General features: G+C 43.6%; 1 protein-coding gene across 2 annotated transcripts in view; it reads right to left on the bottom strand.

Annotated features, from left to right (window-relative positions):
• large1 (LARGE xylosyl- and glucuronyltransferase 1) overlaps positions 1-16,342 on the bottom strand; it is a 488,923-nt gene that overhangs the window by 157,182 nt on the left and 315,399 nt on the right. For both annotated transcript variants that reach the window (XM_068051293.1, XM_068051292.1), the window contains 2 exons: positions 10,629-10,752; positions 8,650-8,821 (listed from right to left, as the gene is read on the bottom strand). In XM_068051293.1, the coding sequence (XP_067907394.1) occupies positions 8,650-8,821; positions 10,629-10,752 (296 nt within the window). The remainder of the gene's footprint in view (positions 1-8,649; positions 8,822-10,628; positions 10,753-16,342) is intronic.

Consider the following 16,342-nt stretch of genomic DNA (forward strand, 5'->3'; position numbering starts at 1 on the left):
TGATTGAGGGTTTCAGCAGCTGATGGACAGAGACAGGGGTGAAGTCAGGCGTTATTATGGAGGTGGAAATAGGCGGTCTTAGTGATGGAACGAATATGTAGTTGAAAGCTCATCTCGGCGTCACATCTGACACCAAGGTTCCAAACTGTTTGGTTCAACCTTAGACAGGGAGAGGGATGGAATCACTGGAGAGGGAATGGACTTGTGGTGGTGACCAAATGGTCTTCCTGGTGTTTGGTTGGAGAGGAAACAATAGAAGCGAGTCCGGAGTTAAATTCAGAGGTCCTGTCATGGGATAAAGATGACCTAGGTAAGGGGCAGCTGGCAAAGAGATTTGACGATTTTTTATTCAACTTTGGAAGTAGGTGAGGTGGGTGACTGAGGTCTAGAAGCTATTTGAAAAGAGTACTCTGATGCCTGCAATGAACAGCTATCGACAGCAACTATTACAATCTATAATTCTCTCTGAACAATTCCAGGAAGCTAAATTTTAAAACCAATCCATTAATTTGAATGGGAGCACACTCGTCCCTAACAGCCCATGGCAAAGTACTGAGCCTTTGTCCAATGCAGCTTTTCTTACCATTCTCTATTTCATAATTCTCCTCTTGTTAATCCTCTGACCTTTCATTTGGTTCATCTGCAGCTACAAATATGTCACCAGCATGCTTTTCTTTCTCAATGTGTTCTAATCTCTTGTTCTGTCTCAGTCTTTCCCAGGATACCAAAACTATACATCTCCTTGCCTCCTTCAGTTTTCCCTGCTTCCTATAATCGTTAGACTTAAAATAGGATTGACACCAAATCACTGTCTCTTATTTCTCTGGTTATCAAGCTTGCTGGTGTTGGCCATCACCCAGGTTTTTCAATTTGAAATAATCTGTATAATTTATCAGAAACGTGAACCCTGGCCAATATTTCCTTCACTAACCCAGAGCACCAGTGATAACTGAAGCATTCCTAAGCAGTATTGACTGCATTCAGCTGAGGTCACAGCTGGCACTGAACCTGGATGCTGCCTGGCCTGCACGGTTCAGTAACTCACTGGAGAGGCTGGTAGTTCCTTCAAGAATGTCGAGAGTTAATGTTATATGGGTGAACTGAATGTTGACCTTGTCATTTTTCCTGACTCAGCGCAGGATATTTTTCTTTAGATGCACAGCGAATAACAATACATTGCCATTGACCTAAAAAAGTGCCAACCTTGTCCTAATTATACCCATCCATGCAGGATGGAAGCCAACAGATGTAAATGATAAATGCTAATCTTCCTATTTTTAGTTTCTGAGAAATGACTAATTACTCAGTGCTCAGAATAGATTCTTTTTGTTTCTCTTGCCCATTTTTTTCTGGTCTATTTTCTCTCACTTAGCCACTGAGTCATCCTGCAGTCAACTTCCATAATCCCCTGGAACTCAACTTCTGACCAGTGAATGTTGACAGGCTATTTGACTTTGGTGAGGCAACACCAATGAACCTGGTCCTCAGCTGTCTGTCCAGCACAAACGATTAGATGATGATTGGTGCTTGAACTTTGGCTGCCTGGGCTGATCTGTAGCACCTTCTCTATATCCTCGCTGAGATTGGCTAACTGTATAAAGAGGGGATCTTGAACCTTCTTGATCAGATAAACGGAGACATCAAAGATTACTAAAGTTTTACTCGTTGAGATTTTCCTTCATTCACTAATTCTTGCACTAATTGTTAGCTATTTTCTTCAGCTGGGTAGCTATCAACCAGTGCCTTGCCCTTCTCTGTTAGCAATGTCAAACCTTACTTCACAAGGAGGCAATAGTCAGAGAAATAACCAATGGCGCTACAGAGGTGACAGCATCTCTAAATGGGATTTGACCTGCTGCAGCAGTTTTCTAGCAATGCTGGTTGCAGAGGACATTGAGCTCATGTGAGAAACAGTGAGATACTGTAATGGGGAAATATAGTGTTGGTATCTGGAAAGATGAGATCAAATGGTTCTCCTTCACCCAAACCTATCCTGGCCCAGTTTAGAACTTGTTAAAATCATTCAACTGAAAAAAAGGCCTTGGAAACCAATCTCACAGCCTTCCAGTTGACAACCAATAGCAGAACTGCTTGTCTGGTGACAAGCAGAACCATTATTATTTTACAATACTAACTTTAGCCTCCATATGTCAAAACCTCCTCCAGTGCATTGTGGGTTAATGGTCTTTTTAAAACAATCACAACTAGCACTAACCTTGTCATATATAATGCCTGTCAAACAAAATGCATTCCATGTTTCTCGGAGGCCCCATTAATCCAGCTGTCATGTGCTGTGTATGGCATGTTCCTGAATGTAGATGACAACTAGCCAACCTCACACAGTGTAACCCCTTTCTATACTTATTGTTCCAACATTTCTAGCAAAGAGGGAAGATAAATTTCCATCTGTTATGAGTGGAACTCACACTTTTAGTGGAGTTGCTGCAGGACTATACAGAGATGATAGCACCTCTAAACAGCGTTTGACCTGCTGGAGCAGTTTACCAGCAATGGCGGCTGGAGAGGACGTTGAGCTCATGCAAGAGACATCAGGATGTGAAGTGATGCATTTTTGCAGAAGGGACAGGGGAAGACAATATCGACTAAATGGCACAGTACTTAAGTGTACAGGGGCCTGGAAGGTTCATGTGCAGAGATGTTTGAAGGTGGCAGGACATATTGAGCGAGTAGTTAGCAAAACATTTGGCAACTTGGTCTTCATAAATAGGGGCACTGAACACAAAAGCAGGAAAAGAAATGTGGTTGACTCTTAATTGCCCTCTGAAATGGCCTAGCAAGCCACTCAGTTCAAAGGCAATTAGGATGAACAAAAAATTTTGTCCTTGCCAGCGACATTCACATTCCATGAAAGGATAAAAAAAAGTTATGTTGAATCTTTATAAAGCTCTGCTTAGGCCACAACTAGAAAAGTTTGTCCAGTTCTGATCACCACACTTTAGGAAGGATGTGACGGTCCTTGAAAGGGTGCAGAGGAGATTTACTAGAACGGTTCCAGGGATGAGGGATTTTAGTTGCAAGGTTAGGTTGGAGAAGCTGGGGTTGTTCTCTTTGGAGCAAAGAAGATTGAGAGGAGATTTGATAGAGGTGTACATTTTATGACAGGTTTAGATAAGGTAGACACAGAAAAGCTGTTCCCATTAGTTGATAGGGACACAGATTTAACGTTTTTGGCAAGTGATACATACGAGCAGGAGTAGGCCACTCGGCCACTAGAGCCTGCTCTGCCATTCAGCAAGATCATGGCTGATCTGATTATAACCTTGACTCCACATTCCTGCCTACCCCCGATAACCTTTCACACCCTTGCTTATCGAGAGAAAAAATTCTCCTCATCTCTGTCTTAAATGCGCGGCCCCTTATTTTTAAATAGTGACCCCTAGTTCTAGATTCTCCCACAAGGGGAAACATCCTTTCCACATCCACCCTGTCAAGACCCCTCAGGATCTTATATTTTTCAATCAAATCACCTCTTACTCTCCTAAACTCCAGCGGATACAAGCCTAGCTTGTCCAACCTTTCCTCATAAGACAGCCAATTCATTTCAGGTATTCGTCGAGTAAACCTTCTTTGAACTGCTTCCAACGCATTTACATCCTTCCTTAAATAAGGAGACCAATACTGTACACAGTACTCCAGATGTGGTCTCACTAATGCCCTGTAAAACTGAAACTTCCCTATTTTTGTATTCAATTCCTCTCACAATAAACAGTAACATTCCATTAGCTTTCCTAATTACTTGCTGAAACTGCATATTAACCTTTTGCGATTCATGCACTAGTACACCCAAATCCCTCTGTATCTCAGAGGTCTGCAATTTCTCACCATTTAGATAATGTGCTTCTTTTTTATTCTTCCTACAAAAATGGACAATTTCACATTTTCCCACATTATACTCTATTTGCCAGATCTTTGCCCACTCACTTAACCTATCTCTATCCTTTTGTAGCCTCCTTATATCCTCTTCACAACTTACTTTCCTACCTATCTTTGTGTCATCAGCAATTTTAGCAACCATACCTTCGGTCCCTTCATCCAAAGCATTTAGATAAATTGTAAAAAACTGAGGCTCCAGCACAGATCCCTGCGGCACACCACTTGTTACATCTTGCCAACCAGAAAAATGACCCATTTATGCCTACTCTCTGTTTCCTGTTAGCTAACCAATCTTCTATCCAGGGGGATGTGAGGAAGAACTTTGTTATGCAGCGAGTGGTGATGACCTGGAATGCGCTGCCTATGAGGGTGGTGGAAGCAGAGACAATGAATGATTTCAAAAGGAAATTGGATGGGCGCTTGAGGGAAATAAACTTACAGGGCTATGGGGACAGAGTCGGGGAATGGGACTGATTAGATTGCTCTACAGAGAGCCAAACTTGATGGGCCGAATGGCCCCCTACTGTGCCATAATGACTCTATGATTCAGATTGTTCTGGGACAGGAACAGTCTGTATAGCCGTTCAGCAGGGTGTCTGGGCGACACTAAGAGATTTGTTCACTTTGTTTGATTTGATTTGAAATTAAAGTTTGAATAAATCACTGAATATTGTTATTTGTGACTTCTCAGATCAAAGATCTTCTAGGAACACAAGATGTGAGCCAATCATTTCCAATCCACAACCACCCCTTTTCCTTGTCAGTCCTGCGTCCATCAGGTGAGGGATGTTAGTACTGAAGAATGGAACATTTGCCATTTCAGGCAAGCATTGACAGCATCAAGACCTTCCTGGTCAGGTACAGCGCAGTTACATGTAGAGTAAAGCTCCCCCTGACCTGAAAATACATCTCAACTCCAAACTCAGACAAGTGCAATCTACTCCACCGGTGTAGCCTTTTGCTATTTCTTACACCAGTCATCATCTGGCCTTTGAGGGTAATTAACCAATTTGTGCTGAATTAAGGGCAGTTTTGTGTTGTAAGTGATGTTGTCTATACATAGTAGAGCCTGGATTGGATTCCCTGAGAACTGTATGACCATTACAGCTAAACAGAGGCTTGCACCCTATTACTTTGGGCTGGATTCAAACCCTGGTCCATGAGGTAAATAACCAATTTTAATCCCACTAAACTGGTCAATTCTATGGCTTGTCTAGAGCTTGAAAACGGCGTGACAAAATGAGACCTGAGTAAGCCAGTTACTTTCTTTCCCCTAGGGATAGGGTTTACCAGAACTATTGCTGTTTACCTCATGTACGCAACAAGGTCGCAGGTCAGTTTATACCAGATGTCTTCTTTATGTATCCAACATAACCTCTCTGCCAGATTCAGTAGTTATGAAAAGCAACAAGTACATTAGAAAAGCATAATTGTCAAGATCAGGGAACTATTTGAGGTGAGATTTATAATCAAAAAGGGCAAGACAGATCACGAAAGCAAAACTTGGCAGCTCTGCATCGAGCACAAAGAAGAGCAACCAGACTGATCTTAAGTGTAAAGGAGTTAGTTTATAATCTAGGCTGGCATTTCAGTTGAATTGAGGGAGTGCTACATTGTCAGAGCTGCCATCCTTCCGATGAGATGTTAAGTCTTCTCTGTCTAGTCAGGCAATGCTTTTTGAAATTGAGCAGGGGGCATGTTCCCAATATCCTAGGCTAACACACCAGCAACACCAAAGACAAATGAATTGATCATTCATCTCATTGCTGTTTTTGAAACCCTCCTGTGTACGTACTGGCTGCTATGTTTGCTTACATTAACAACAATGGCTCCATGTCAAAAGTAGTTAATTGGCTGTGAAGTATTTTGGGACATCCAATGGATATGAAACACACTACAGAAATGAAAATTCTTTCTTTCTTTTTGAGACAACATTAGAAAACCTTAAAGGAGATAGAGCACAACTCAGATAAGTATATAAACTATAAAATTGTACACCTAAATTAAACCCTGATTTTTACTTCAAAAGCACACCAGAACAACAGAAGATACAAAAGTAAATTAGTGAAAATGAAGTTTGGAACTGTAATGTTAGGAGAAAGATATTTCTCATCGGGTAGTTCAGCATTTGGAATAATCTACAAACAAGACAACAGAGGCATAACTACTCGGGGCTTGCAGAATACAACGGGATGACATGACAGGACAGATAATGTGCTAGAGGAATGGGCATCGACTGGGTGAATGGGCTTGTCTTAGGTCAGGAATAAGCAATTGCATTTTCTTCTAAATTGTGCCATGTACTATCTGGAGCCATTTAACTGTTTGAATGATGTTACAAGAGACTTTACAGGACAAGAATACACATCTTCAGATTGAGCAAAGGCCAAAGCAATGGGTTTTGCTTCATTATCCTCAGTGCTAATATACTGATATCAGAGGTACAACTAAGTGAGGCCAAAGCAAAAAAATCCATGGTTATTTTCTCCCTATTCCCCTCAGCAGATTCTGCACAAAAGCACAGTGCAGCCTTTCCCAGTGAAGTCAGTGAAGTGGCATCATTGGATCGGTGGTCCGTCCATTAGCTGTCACCTTCATCCTTTGAGAAAACACTTGCTTTTTCTGCCCTGCATTTGCCTCGTAACAACCACAGTGTTAACACAGAACAAACATCCTCCTTCCTCCAAGGGCAAGCACTCTAACATCTGATGAAGCTGACAATAAAGCATCAGCTTCAGGAAGATACTAGGAGTGAGATTTATGATCAGAGTGACATCAACTGCAACCCCATTGACGTATAATGGGTTATTTATTTTTTGGAATGAGATATGTCAAATATGTGACTATTTAAAATGAAATGAGCATGTCTCGCTCCAAATCAGCAAGAGTGCACAGCTGTGGATGCATTAAAAAAGCACAGAAGGAAGCCAATTGGTCCATTATGCCAGCACTATCTCTTCAACTATCCACTCTATTCCTGTTCGCGATCCATTTTTAAATTATTTTTCAAATACTTACTCAATTCCGTTTCTAAACAATGTTACAATCTCGTCCCCAAAAGCGACTTGTGATAAAGTAGACTCCATTCTTTTTTTAATTCATTTTCAGGATTTGGAACTCAATAAATAGGCCAAGATTTATTGCCCATCCCTAGTTGCCCTAAAGTGGTGGTGGTGGCAGACCATATTATCCTTTGTAGCAGTTTGCCAGAACTGAATGGCATGCTCAACCATTTCAGAGGGCAGCTGACAGTCAACCATGTTGGTGTGGGACTGGAGTCAAACATAGGCCAGACTGGGTAAGGACAAGTTTCCTTCCCTAAAGGACAAATGGGTTTTTAGGACAATCTAATTTTTAGATAACGTGTTGTCCATTTGCAAATTTTTAAACTTGAACGCAAATTCTGGTTCTTTTACCAATCAACTTCAATCAGTGTCCTCTGGTTATTGGCCCTTTAGACATTGGAAACAGTTTCTGTTTATTTACTCTGTCTAAACGGTACATGATTTTAAACCCCTCTATCACATCGCCTCTTAGTCTTCTCTATCCCCAGGAGGACAACTCCAGCTTCTCCAGTCTATCCACGTAACTGTAATCCCTCAGCCCTGGAACCACATATCGTGAAGTGCCTTCAAGGAGCATCCTAACATTAGATCAGCCTTTGTTGCTCAGAGTTTCAAATCGATTGGAAAGCTTGAGTGGAAGGTCAATAATCAATCATCACTTTTCCACCTCCCTTGTGCCCAACGTGAAGGCAGCAGGCATTGCAAACCATGGGGAACCATAAAGTGTTTCAATGTTTTATTGTATAAAAGTAAAAAAAAGATGGATGTTTCATAAAATTAAATGATTTGAACAGGGCTAGAAAATACTGACTTCACTTAAAAGGCTCCATCACTGAGTCTGATTTCTGTGTTCCAACTCTGGTCTCTTGTGCATCCCCCACTCCCTTCACTCCATCATTCGTGGCCATGCCATTATGTGCCCAGGCCCTAAGCTCTGGAAATCCCTCTTGAAACATCTCCACTTTTCTACCTCTTTCTTCTCCTTTAAGACATTCCTTAAAACCTACATGTTTGACCCATATGTCCTAATATTTGGCTCGGTGTCCATTTTTTAATCTAATTACACTTCTTTGAAGCCTCCTTGAGATGCTTTACTATGTTAAAGGTGTTATATAAATGCAAGTTGTTGTTGTGTCTACATGTCACACTTGGGAAGTGGAAGTAAAGCTGATTTCACATATGTGACAGGAATATTTTTCTTTACAATTCCCTCCCCACCAACACCAGAGGCTCTGACTCACATTTAGGTACAGCTCCACATATGACAGATATCCTCCATTTTCTCTATCAATAATGTTTAAGCCCAGATAGTGATTGCCAGACGGATATTTGACCATCATAATCTCACCCAACATCCACTCATGCCCGATAGGGATCACTGGACAGCAATCAGGAGTGGGAATCTAAGTCGAATCAACTGTTCTATTCCAACTGCTGCCCAGGCTGTGATCCACCAACTCAGCACAAACCACGGAGCAATAAAACACATATAGAATGTTTCAAGCTGAGTTCCCCTTAACCACTCAGAGTGGAGACATTTGCACAGCTGCCAGATCGCGAACTGTATCTGTCCCCTCATTCTCACCAACGTAAGACTCAAAAGCTTCCAAGCTGTACCTCAAAGCAATTTCCCCTGCTTCAGGATTTGCAGGGGGCACAGTGAAAGAACACATACACAATCACATACTACCTTTGAACTTATGCAGCACAGCCCAAAGTTCTGCGATGTCCGTGGCAAAGGTGATATCTGTGTCAAGTACAATGACCCGTTCCAGAGAGGCAGGCAGAGTCTTGGTGAGAACCAGTTTCATTAGTCCATATATCCCTGAGTAATGCTTGTTTGGAATCCATGAAACTTCTGGCTGAAAGTCAAATTCAAATTGGTTTAAATTCAAGTCAATTTTAAGCTTGCATAAATGATTAGGAACAGCCCTCTGCCAGTCTATTGGCACAATGCTTAGAAGGGGTAAATCCATTATGCATGTACTGACAGAGTTGGAACAGCAATATCAGCCCAGTTGATCACATCCTCAGGCATTCCAGTCCTCTAGTGTTCCAGTCTTGGAGCAGTCTGCTATCCCTGCTGCTACAGTGGACCGGAATGATTCAGCCTGAAGCATTGACTCAACCTAAAGCTACTTTGATGTATTGCAGTTGTACTATCAGCTCCACTGAAGAGAGCTGGGAGGAGGCTCATGTGGAGTACAAATTCTGCATAGACCTGTTGCGCAGAATGGTCTTCTTCTATGCTATATATTCTATGTACTCACAACATTTCATGTTTCATTAAAAACATCTGCTCTGGCCTGTGGCTCTCAGTAAATCTACTGCTCTAGGTGTCCGGAAACCCATGAATGATGTTGCCTTGCCAGGGACACCCACATCCCATAAATGAAATGGTCCTGACTGTAAAATATTGGCCTATCTGAGATTTGACATTGCTCCCTACTTTGTTCCTTGCTCTGCAGTAAAATAAATCAATGGGGTATATTGGAACTCTGGTTATCTCATTCCCCTTACAACAATTATGGCCTAAGTGAAGTAAAGCTATGAGATGTATCATCCTTTCTATTCTTGTACCTGGCCTTCACAGGGCAACTGCCTTTACGCCAGTGCTGAATGGACAATTGCAGATACAGATTTGTGTTCCAACATCTTGTGTTGCAGCATTCTGGAGAACGGCCATTCATTAAAAAAAATCTGCAGAATGACACTAGCACACAGGAGCAGGAGAAGGCCATTCAACCCCTGAAGCTTTCTCCACCATTCAGTGAGATCAAGGCTGATCTGTATCTTAACTCCATAACCCTCAATACCCTTTCCTAACAAAAATCTATCAATCTCAGTTTTGAAACTTTCAATTGACCTCCAGCCTCAACAGCTTTTTGGGGCAGGGAGTTCCAGATTTTCACTATCCTTTGTGCGTAGAAATGCTTCCTGTCATCACCCGTAATGACCTCACTCTAATTATATGGCCACGCCCCCTTGTTCTGGACTCTCCCATCAGAGGAATAGTTTCTCTCTATTGACCTTATTAATTCCTTTAATCATCTAAACATCTCAATTCCCCTTAAACTATATTCAAGAGAATACAAGCCTAGTCTAACCAAACTGTCCTCATAAGTTAACCCTTTTAGCCCTGGTATTTTTTTTTTAATTAATTTGTTTATGGAATGCAGGCATCGCTGGCTAGGCCAGTATTTATTGCCCATCCCTAATTGCCCTTGAGACTGTGGTGGTGAGCTGCCTTCTTGAACCACTGCAGTCCTTGGGGTTTAGGTACACCCACAGTGCTGTTAGGAAGGGAGGTATCATTCTAGTGAATCTGAACTGCACACCCTTTAAGGTCAATATATCGTTCCTGAAGGGTGGTGGCCACAACTGAATGCAGTTGCTCCAGATGGAGTCTAACCAGAGCTTTATTATAACTGTCACATACTTAACATCCACTCCTTTCTATTTTATTGTGGTCTATTGGATTTATTACAGGCATGGGGCTGTCTGGGGGACATAACTGCTGGGATTAAGGATGTTCCTTGTTGGCACAGGACTGATATGCCTCCCAGTCCAATCCTTTTAAATTAATATGGTGGGACAACCCATCACTGGAAGTAACTGTGAGTAGGGGAGGGGGGAAGCTGGGATAAGAAAGAATAAATAAACTCGAACCTTTAATTCATCAGCATCATAAAAGTTGACAGTCACTGCCGGAACCATCCACGTCTCAAAGAGATAGCCCAGGATTTGCTTGGCAATGGCATCAGTGATGAAATGGAAATGCAAAGGGTTTCGTCTGTGGAAACACAAGATGGGACTGTAAATATAATGTACAGATTGTCACTTCCTAATCTTTGACCATTGAGTTGGCTGGAACTTCTCAAAGAGAACTCTGATTGGTTTTCAACAGTGCCTCTGACTGGATGCTTTGATTATAGTTAGAAAGAAAGAAAGAAGAATGGCTTGCATTTATATAGTGCTTTACACAACCTGAGGACATCCCAAAGTGCTTTACAGTTAATGAAATACCTTTGAAGTGTAGTCATAGCTGTAATGTAGAGAAATGCGGCAACCAATTTGCACACAGCAAGCTCCCACAAATAGCAATGTGATAATGACTGGACAATCTATTTTTACTGACCTTGATTGAGAGACAAATATTGGCAAGGACACTGAGGAATACGCCCCTGCTCTTTTTTGAAATAGACCCCTGGGATCTTTCACGTCCACCTGAGAGGGCAGATGGGGCCTCGGTTTAACATCTCAGCTGAAAGACGGCACCTCTGACAATGCAGCAACCCCTCAGTACAGCACTGGAGAGTCAGCCTAGGTTTTGTGATCAAGTCTCTGGAGTGGGATTTGACTCGCACTCAGAATTGAGAGTCTACCACTAACAACTGATAGATTTTTGATTGCTCATATATTTTCCTCTCACATCATCAAGTATCACCAGAAGGAAAGAAGTGGGCTTGTAGACTTTTCTGCAACTGCCATCGGTACCAGTCTGCTAGTAAGAAGAAAATAAAAATGATAGGACTTGCAATGACATGGACTAGTCAGAGAATTGACAGAACAGGGCGGATGGTGCCAGGCGGGCTGTGGTTCTGGGGGCTACTTGTTCCAAGGTTTGTGCACATCAATGGAGGCAAGTGGAAGCTGAAGATGTTACCAATTTCCAGAAAGTCCTTGGTACATTTCCGACAGACAGGGCTATCAGTGATCACATGAGCTCAGAGGTTTGGGACTGGCCCGATGGATGGAGATGATCATTTCAGATCCTGTGTAATCCGATGTTCAGGAAATTGGGACATATGGGAATTTGGGGACTGGTACTTTAAGAATATCTAGTAATGTGGCATGGGTAACTAATCTCATGAAGTTTACTTTACAGTTTTTCCTCAACTTAGCCACAGCTGATCAGGAGTTAGACCTACTAGAGGTTTGGGGTCATAGCTGATGCACGCATTTATATCATTTAATGCATAGGCTTGCCTGATGGTCTTCTCTTAGCTTCACATTTCTGGGGAAGGGAGGGTGGGCAAGTAGTTTCACAGTTAGGAAAGTGCTGGCTCTTTATCGGTCACTCGGTTCTGCTCTCAGGCTTGGATGCAGGGGAAGGCAGACCACCACTCAGGTGGTGCTCACTGAGCTCTGCACTACAGCCAAGCAAGCCAGTGAACTGCTCACAACTTACAGCCCTATTAATGTAACATTAGCGCAACAGTGCCAAAAATGGACATCTTTAAACAAAAGCATTCATCAGGAAAGGGTCTCAAATACCCCAGCCTTACACACACTAATGAAAACAGAAATTTACAACTCCACTAAGAGAAGAATGACACCAGCCACTCTGCATTTGCACACTGCTATTTTACCCTGTTCACCTGCAAGTGCCCTCACCTTTATAGCTGAAGTGGGGGGCAAGGTGCTGGCATCTGCAGTTGTGCCTGGGGTTTGTGCCCATTTATAATGCATTTTTCTTTTAATTTGGAAGGTGGTGGGGGAGAAGCTAGAGTTGAGTCCCTGTAATCTAATGCGAGCAATGGATTCCTCAATGACATGCGTGGGCTGATCCCTGGAGAAGGAAAGGTGAATGAGTCGTTTCACAGAGGAGAGCTGTGCTTCTCTCCTTGGCACTCTAATTTGAAACCTCGAATGCCAAAATTAAAGGCAAGTGCTAAAGAAAAATAAATCCTCCAGAGAAGTTGGTTGGGTTTGCACAGCACTTTATGGGAGCCAGAGAAAGCAAAGACAAAAAGCAGGGATTAAAGAGGCATCTTGGGGTTAATAATGATTTGCTGTTGCTAATTGGCATCATGTTCCAATTCTATAGTCTCAGTGGAAGGTCCTTTATCTTAAATGAAGAAACAGGCAATCTGGATGGAGGCTGCTTTTAATTCTGAAATGGCTCCAGGAAATATTTAAAGACCAAAGAAGATCGTAAGAGCATATTTATCCTCATGATCGTATCTGTGCAATGAACTCCATATAACAGTATTCCCCCTCCATCTCCATGGCTACATCTCCTCAAATACCCTGCACACGGGTGCGGAGTCAAGCACGTCACAGATCTGATTGCCACTTGCTTCTCTCAGAATGCATCACACCGTGAACTCACTGATGTTGCCCTTCGAGCACTGGAGCCTGAAGGAGCTGTAAGTAGCAGTCAGCCACTGGAAATTGCCAAGTTCAGTGAGCACAAAAAGAATGTGCAAGTCATTCTAGTCGAGAGCACACTCTTTCCAAAAGCTGGTGCTGGTGCAAGCGCCTTAAATATATTTTCCCTTGTTCACATTGCCAGCCTGATGTTCCTTTCAAGAGCCAGCTCTCTCCATGACCCAGTGGGTGGATCTAGCATCTAATGTAGCATCAAGCCAGAAGATTTGATTCCTGGGCGGGGGAGGTGGGTGTTGATTTTAAAGCCCCCACCTGGCAGGAATGGTTTGTGCGAGGGATTACAAAGGTCCGAGTCCAACACCTATCCTGAGGCTGCACTGATCCCACCTGGTGACATTTTATCTTCATCAATTTGGCAGTAGGCTGAGGCTCCTGCTGCAAGCAGGCGTGCAGGGGCCTACTTGAAATCTAAAAAGTCGCAGCCTGATGACATAATCGGCGCTTCAACCTCTGTTTAACTCAAGAATTCAGGAAGGCCCACACATGGCCAGTTCTGACAGCTCTGCCGTGGCAGGAGGCAGTATGTGGACTGGCCAGAAGAGGCCAAGGTAAAATTGTACACTGATATAGAATCCTTGTGGGACAAGAGGAGCAGGAATGCTTCCCTACAGGCCCTGCTATGAGGCCTTGGGTTTCCATAGCCCAAGCATTGCCTCTCACTCCTAGCACTGGCACTGGCTGATACCCTCCATCTCCCAGCACTTACCTTGTACCAGGGAAGGCCATTTTAATCCTTGACACTGTCAGATAACTGCCCCAGTTCCCCTCCTGCCCTGACATCATTCTGGGAGGGTGGGAGCAAGAATGAGGCCTGGCAGTTAAATCATCCAAACCTCACTTGCTTCATGACTTCTGGGTGCTACACCCACTTTGGGACACACCTCTCTGCCAAACCGATCATACCTCGGTTACGATTACAATTAACCTACTGCCATCCCCCAAATCTTTGCTGAGTTAGCAGCTCTCAACTGAGGCAGAACTTCGGCGAAGGAGGGAGCGGGGGTGTTGGAGTTACAATGGGATTCAGCATGGGGTAGGCAGTGGCATAGTGTTAATGCCACTGAACTAGTAATCCAGAGGACTAGGCATAGGCTCTGGGGACATGGGTTCGAATGCCACCACGGCAGATGGCGAAATTCGAATTTAATTAATAAAATATGGAATTAAAAAAGCTAGTCTAATGGTGACCATGAAACCATTATTGATTGTTGTAAAAAACCATGTGGTTCATGAATGTCCTTCCTTTAGGGAAGGAAATCTGTCGTCCTCATCTGGTCTGTCCGACCTGCAGGACAGACCCACCAGAGGTGACAGCACAGTGGTATGCAGTCGGGAGGGAATTGCCCTGGGCGTCCTCAACATTGACTCTGGGACTTTATGGCATCAGGTCAAATATGGGCAAGGAAACCTCCTACTGATTACCATCTACCACCACCACCACCCCGCTCCCTCAGCTGATGAATCAGCGCTTCTCCATGCTGAACACCATACGGAAGAAGCACTTAAAGGTAGCAAGGGCATAGAATAGGTGAGGGACGTCAATGTCCATCACCAAGAGTGGCTTGGTAGCAGCACTACTGACCATGCTGGCTGAGTCCTAAAGGACATAGCTGCTAGACTGGGTCTGTGGTGAGGGAACCAACAAGGGAGAAAAACCTACTTAACCTCGTCCTCACCAATCTAGCTGTCGCAAATGCATCTGTCTAAAACATTGTTGGTAGGAGTAATCACCGCACAGTCTTTGTGGAGACCAAGTCCCGTCTTCACATTGAGGATACTCTCCACTGGGTTGTGTGGCACTACCACCTTGCTAAATGGGATAGATTTCAAACAGATCTAGCAACTCAAAACTGGGCATGAGGCGCTGTGGGCCATCAGCAGCAGCAGAATTGTACTCAATCACAATCTGTAACCTCATGGCCCAGCATATCCCCCACTCTACCATTACCATCAAGCCGGGGGACCAACCGTGGTTCAATGAAGAGTGCAGGATGGCATGCCAGGAGCAGCACCAGTCATACCTAAAAATGAGCTGTCAGCCTGGTGAAGCTACAACACAGGACTACATGTATGCTAAACAGTGAAAGTAGCATGCGATAAACAGAGCTAAGCAATCCCATAGCCAATAGATCAGATCTAAGCTCTGCAGTCCTGCCACACCAGTCATGAATGGTGGTGGACAATTAAACAACTAACAGGAGGAGAAAGCTCCAAAACTATCCCCATCCTTAACAATGGGGAGCACAACAGTGCAAAAGCCAAGGCTGAAGCATTTGCATCCATCTTCAGCCAGAAGTGCTGAGTGGATGATCCATCTCGGCCTTCTCCTGAGGTCCCCAGCATCACAGATGACAGTCTTCAGCCAATTAGATTCACTCTGCGTGATATCAAGAAATGGCTGAAAGCAATGGATACTGCAAAGGCTATGTGCCCTAACAGCATTCCGGCAATAGTATTGAAGGCATGTGCTCCAGACCTGGCCGCGGTGCTAACCAATCTGTTTCAGTACAGCTACAACACTGGCATCTACCTGGCAATGGGGAAAATTGCCCAGGTATGTCCAGTCCACAAAAAGCAGGACAAATACAACCCGGCCAATTACCACCCATCAGTCTACTTTTAATCATCAGCAAAGTGATGGAAGGGATCGTCGACAGTGCAATCAATCTGCCCTTGCTCAGCAATAACCTTCTCACTGATGCTAAGCTTAGGTTCTTCCAGGGCCACTCAGCTCCTGACCTCACTACAGCCTTGGTCCAAACATGGACAAAAGAACTGAACTCAAGAGGTGAGGTGAGAGTGACTACCCTTGACATCAAGGCAGCATTTGATTGAGTATGGCATCAAGGAGCCCCAGAAACTCTAGAGTCAATGGGAATCGGCGGAAAACTCTCTGCTGGTTGGAATCATATTATTATCTGAACGGCGATAGATTGGAAAAGGGGAAGGTGCAGCGAGACCTGGGTGTCCTTATGCACCAGTCGCTGAAAGTAAGCATGCAGGTGCAGCAGGCAGTTAAAAAGGCAAATGGTATGTTGGCCTTCATAGTGAGAGGATTCGAGTGCAGGAGCAAGCATGTCTTGCAGCTGTTATACAAGGCCTTGGTAAGACCACATCTGGAGTATTGTGTGCAGTTTTGGTCTCCTTATCTGAGGAAGGATGTTCTTGCTACGGAGGGAGTGCAGCGAAGGTTCACCAGACTGATTCCT

Source organism: Heterodontus francisci, chromosome 18, assembly GCF_036365525.1.
Source record: "Heterodontus francisci isolate sHetFra1 chromosome 18, sHetFra1.hap1, whole genome shotgun sequence".
In the NCBI taxonomy this organism is placed as follows: Eukaryota; Metazoa; Chordata; class Chondrichthyes; order Heterodontiformes; family Heterodontidae; genus Heterodontus; species Heterodontus francisci.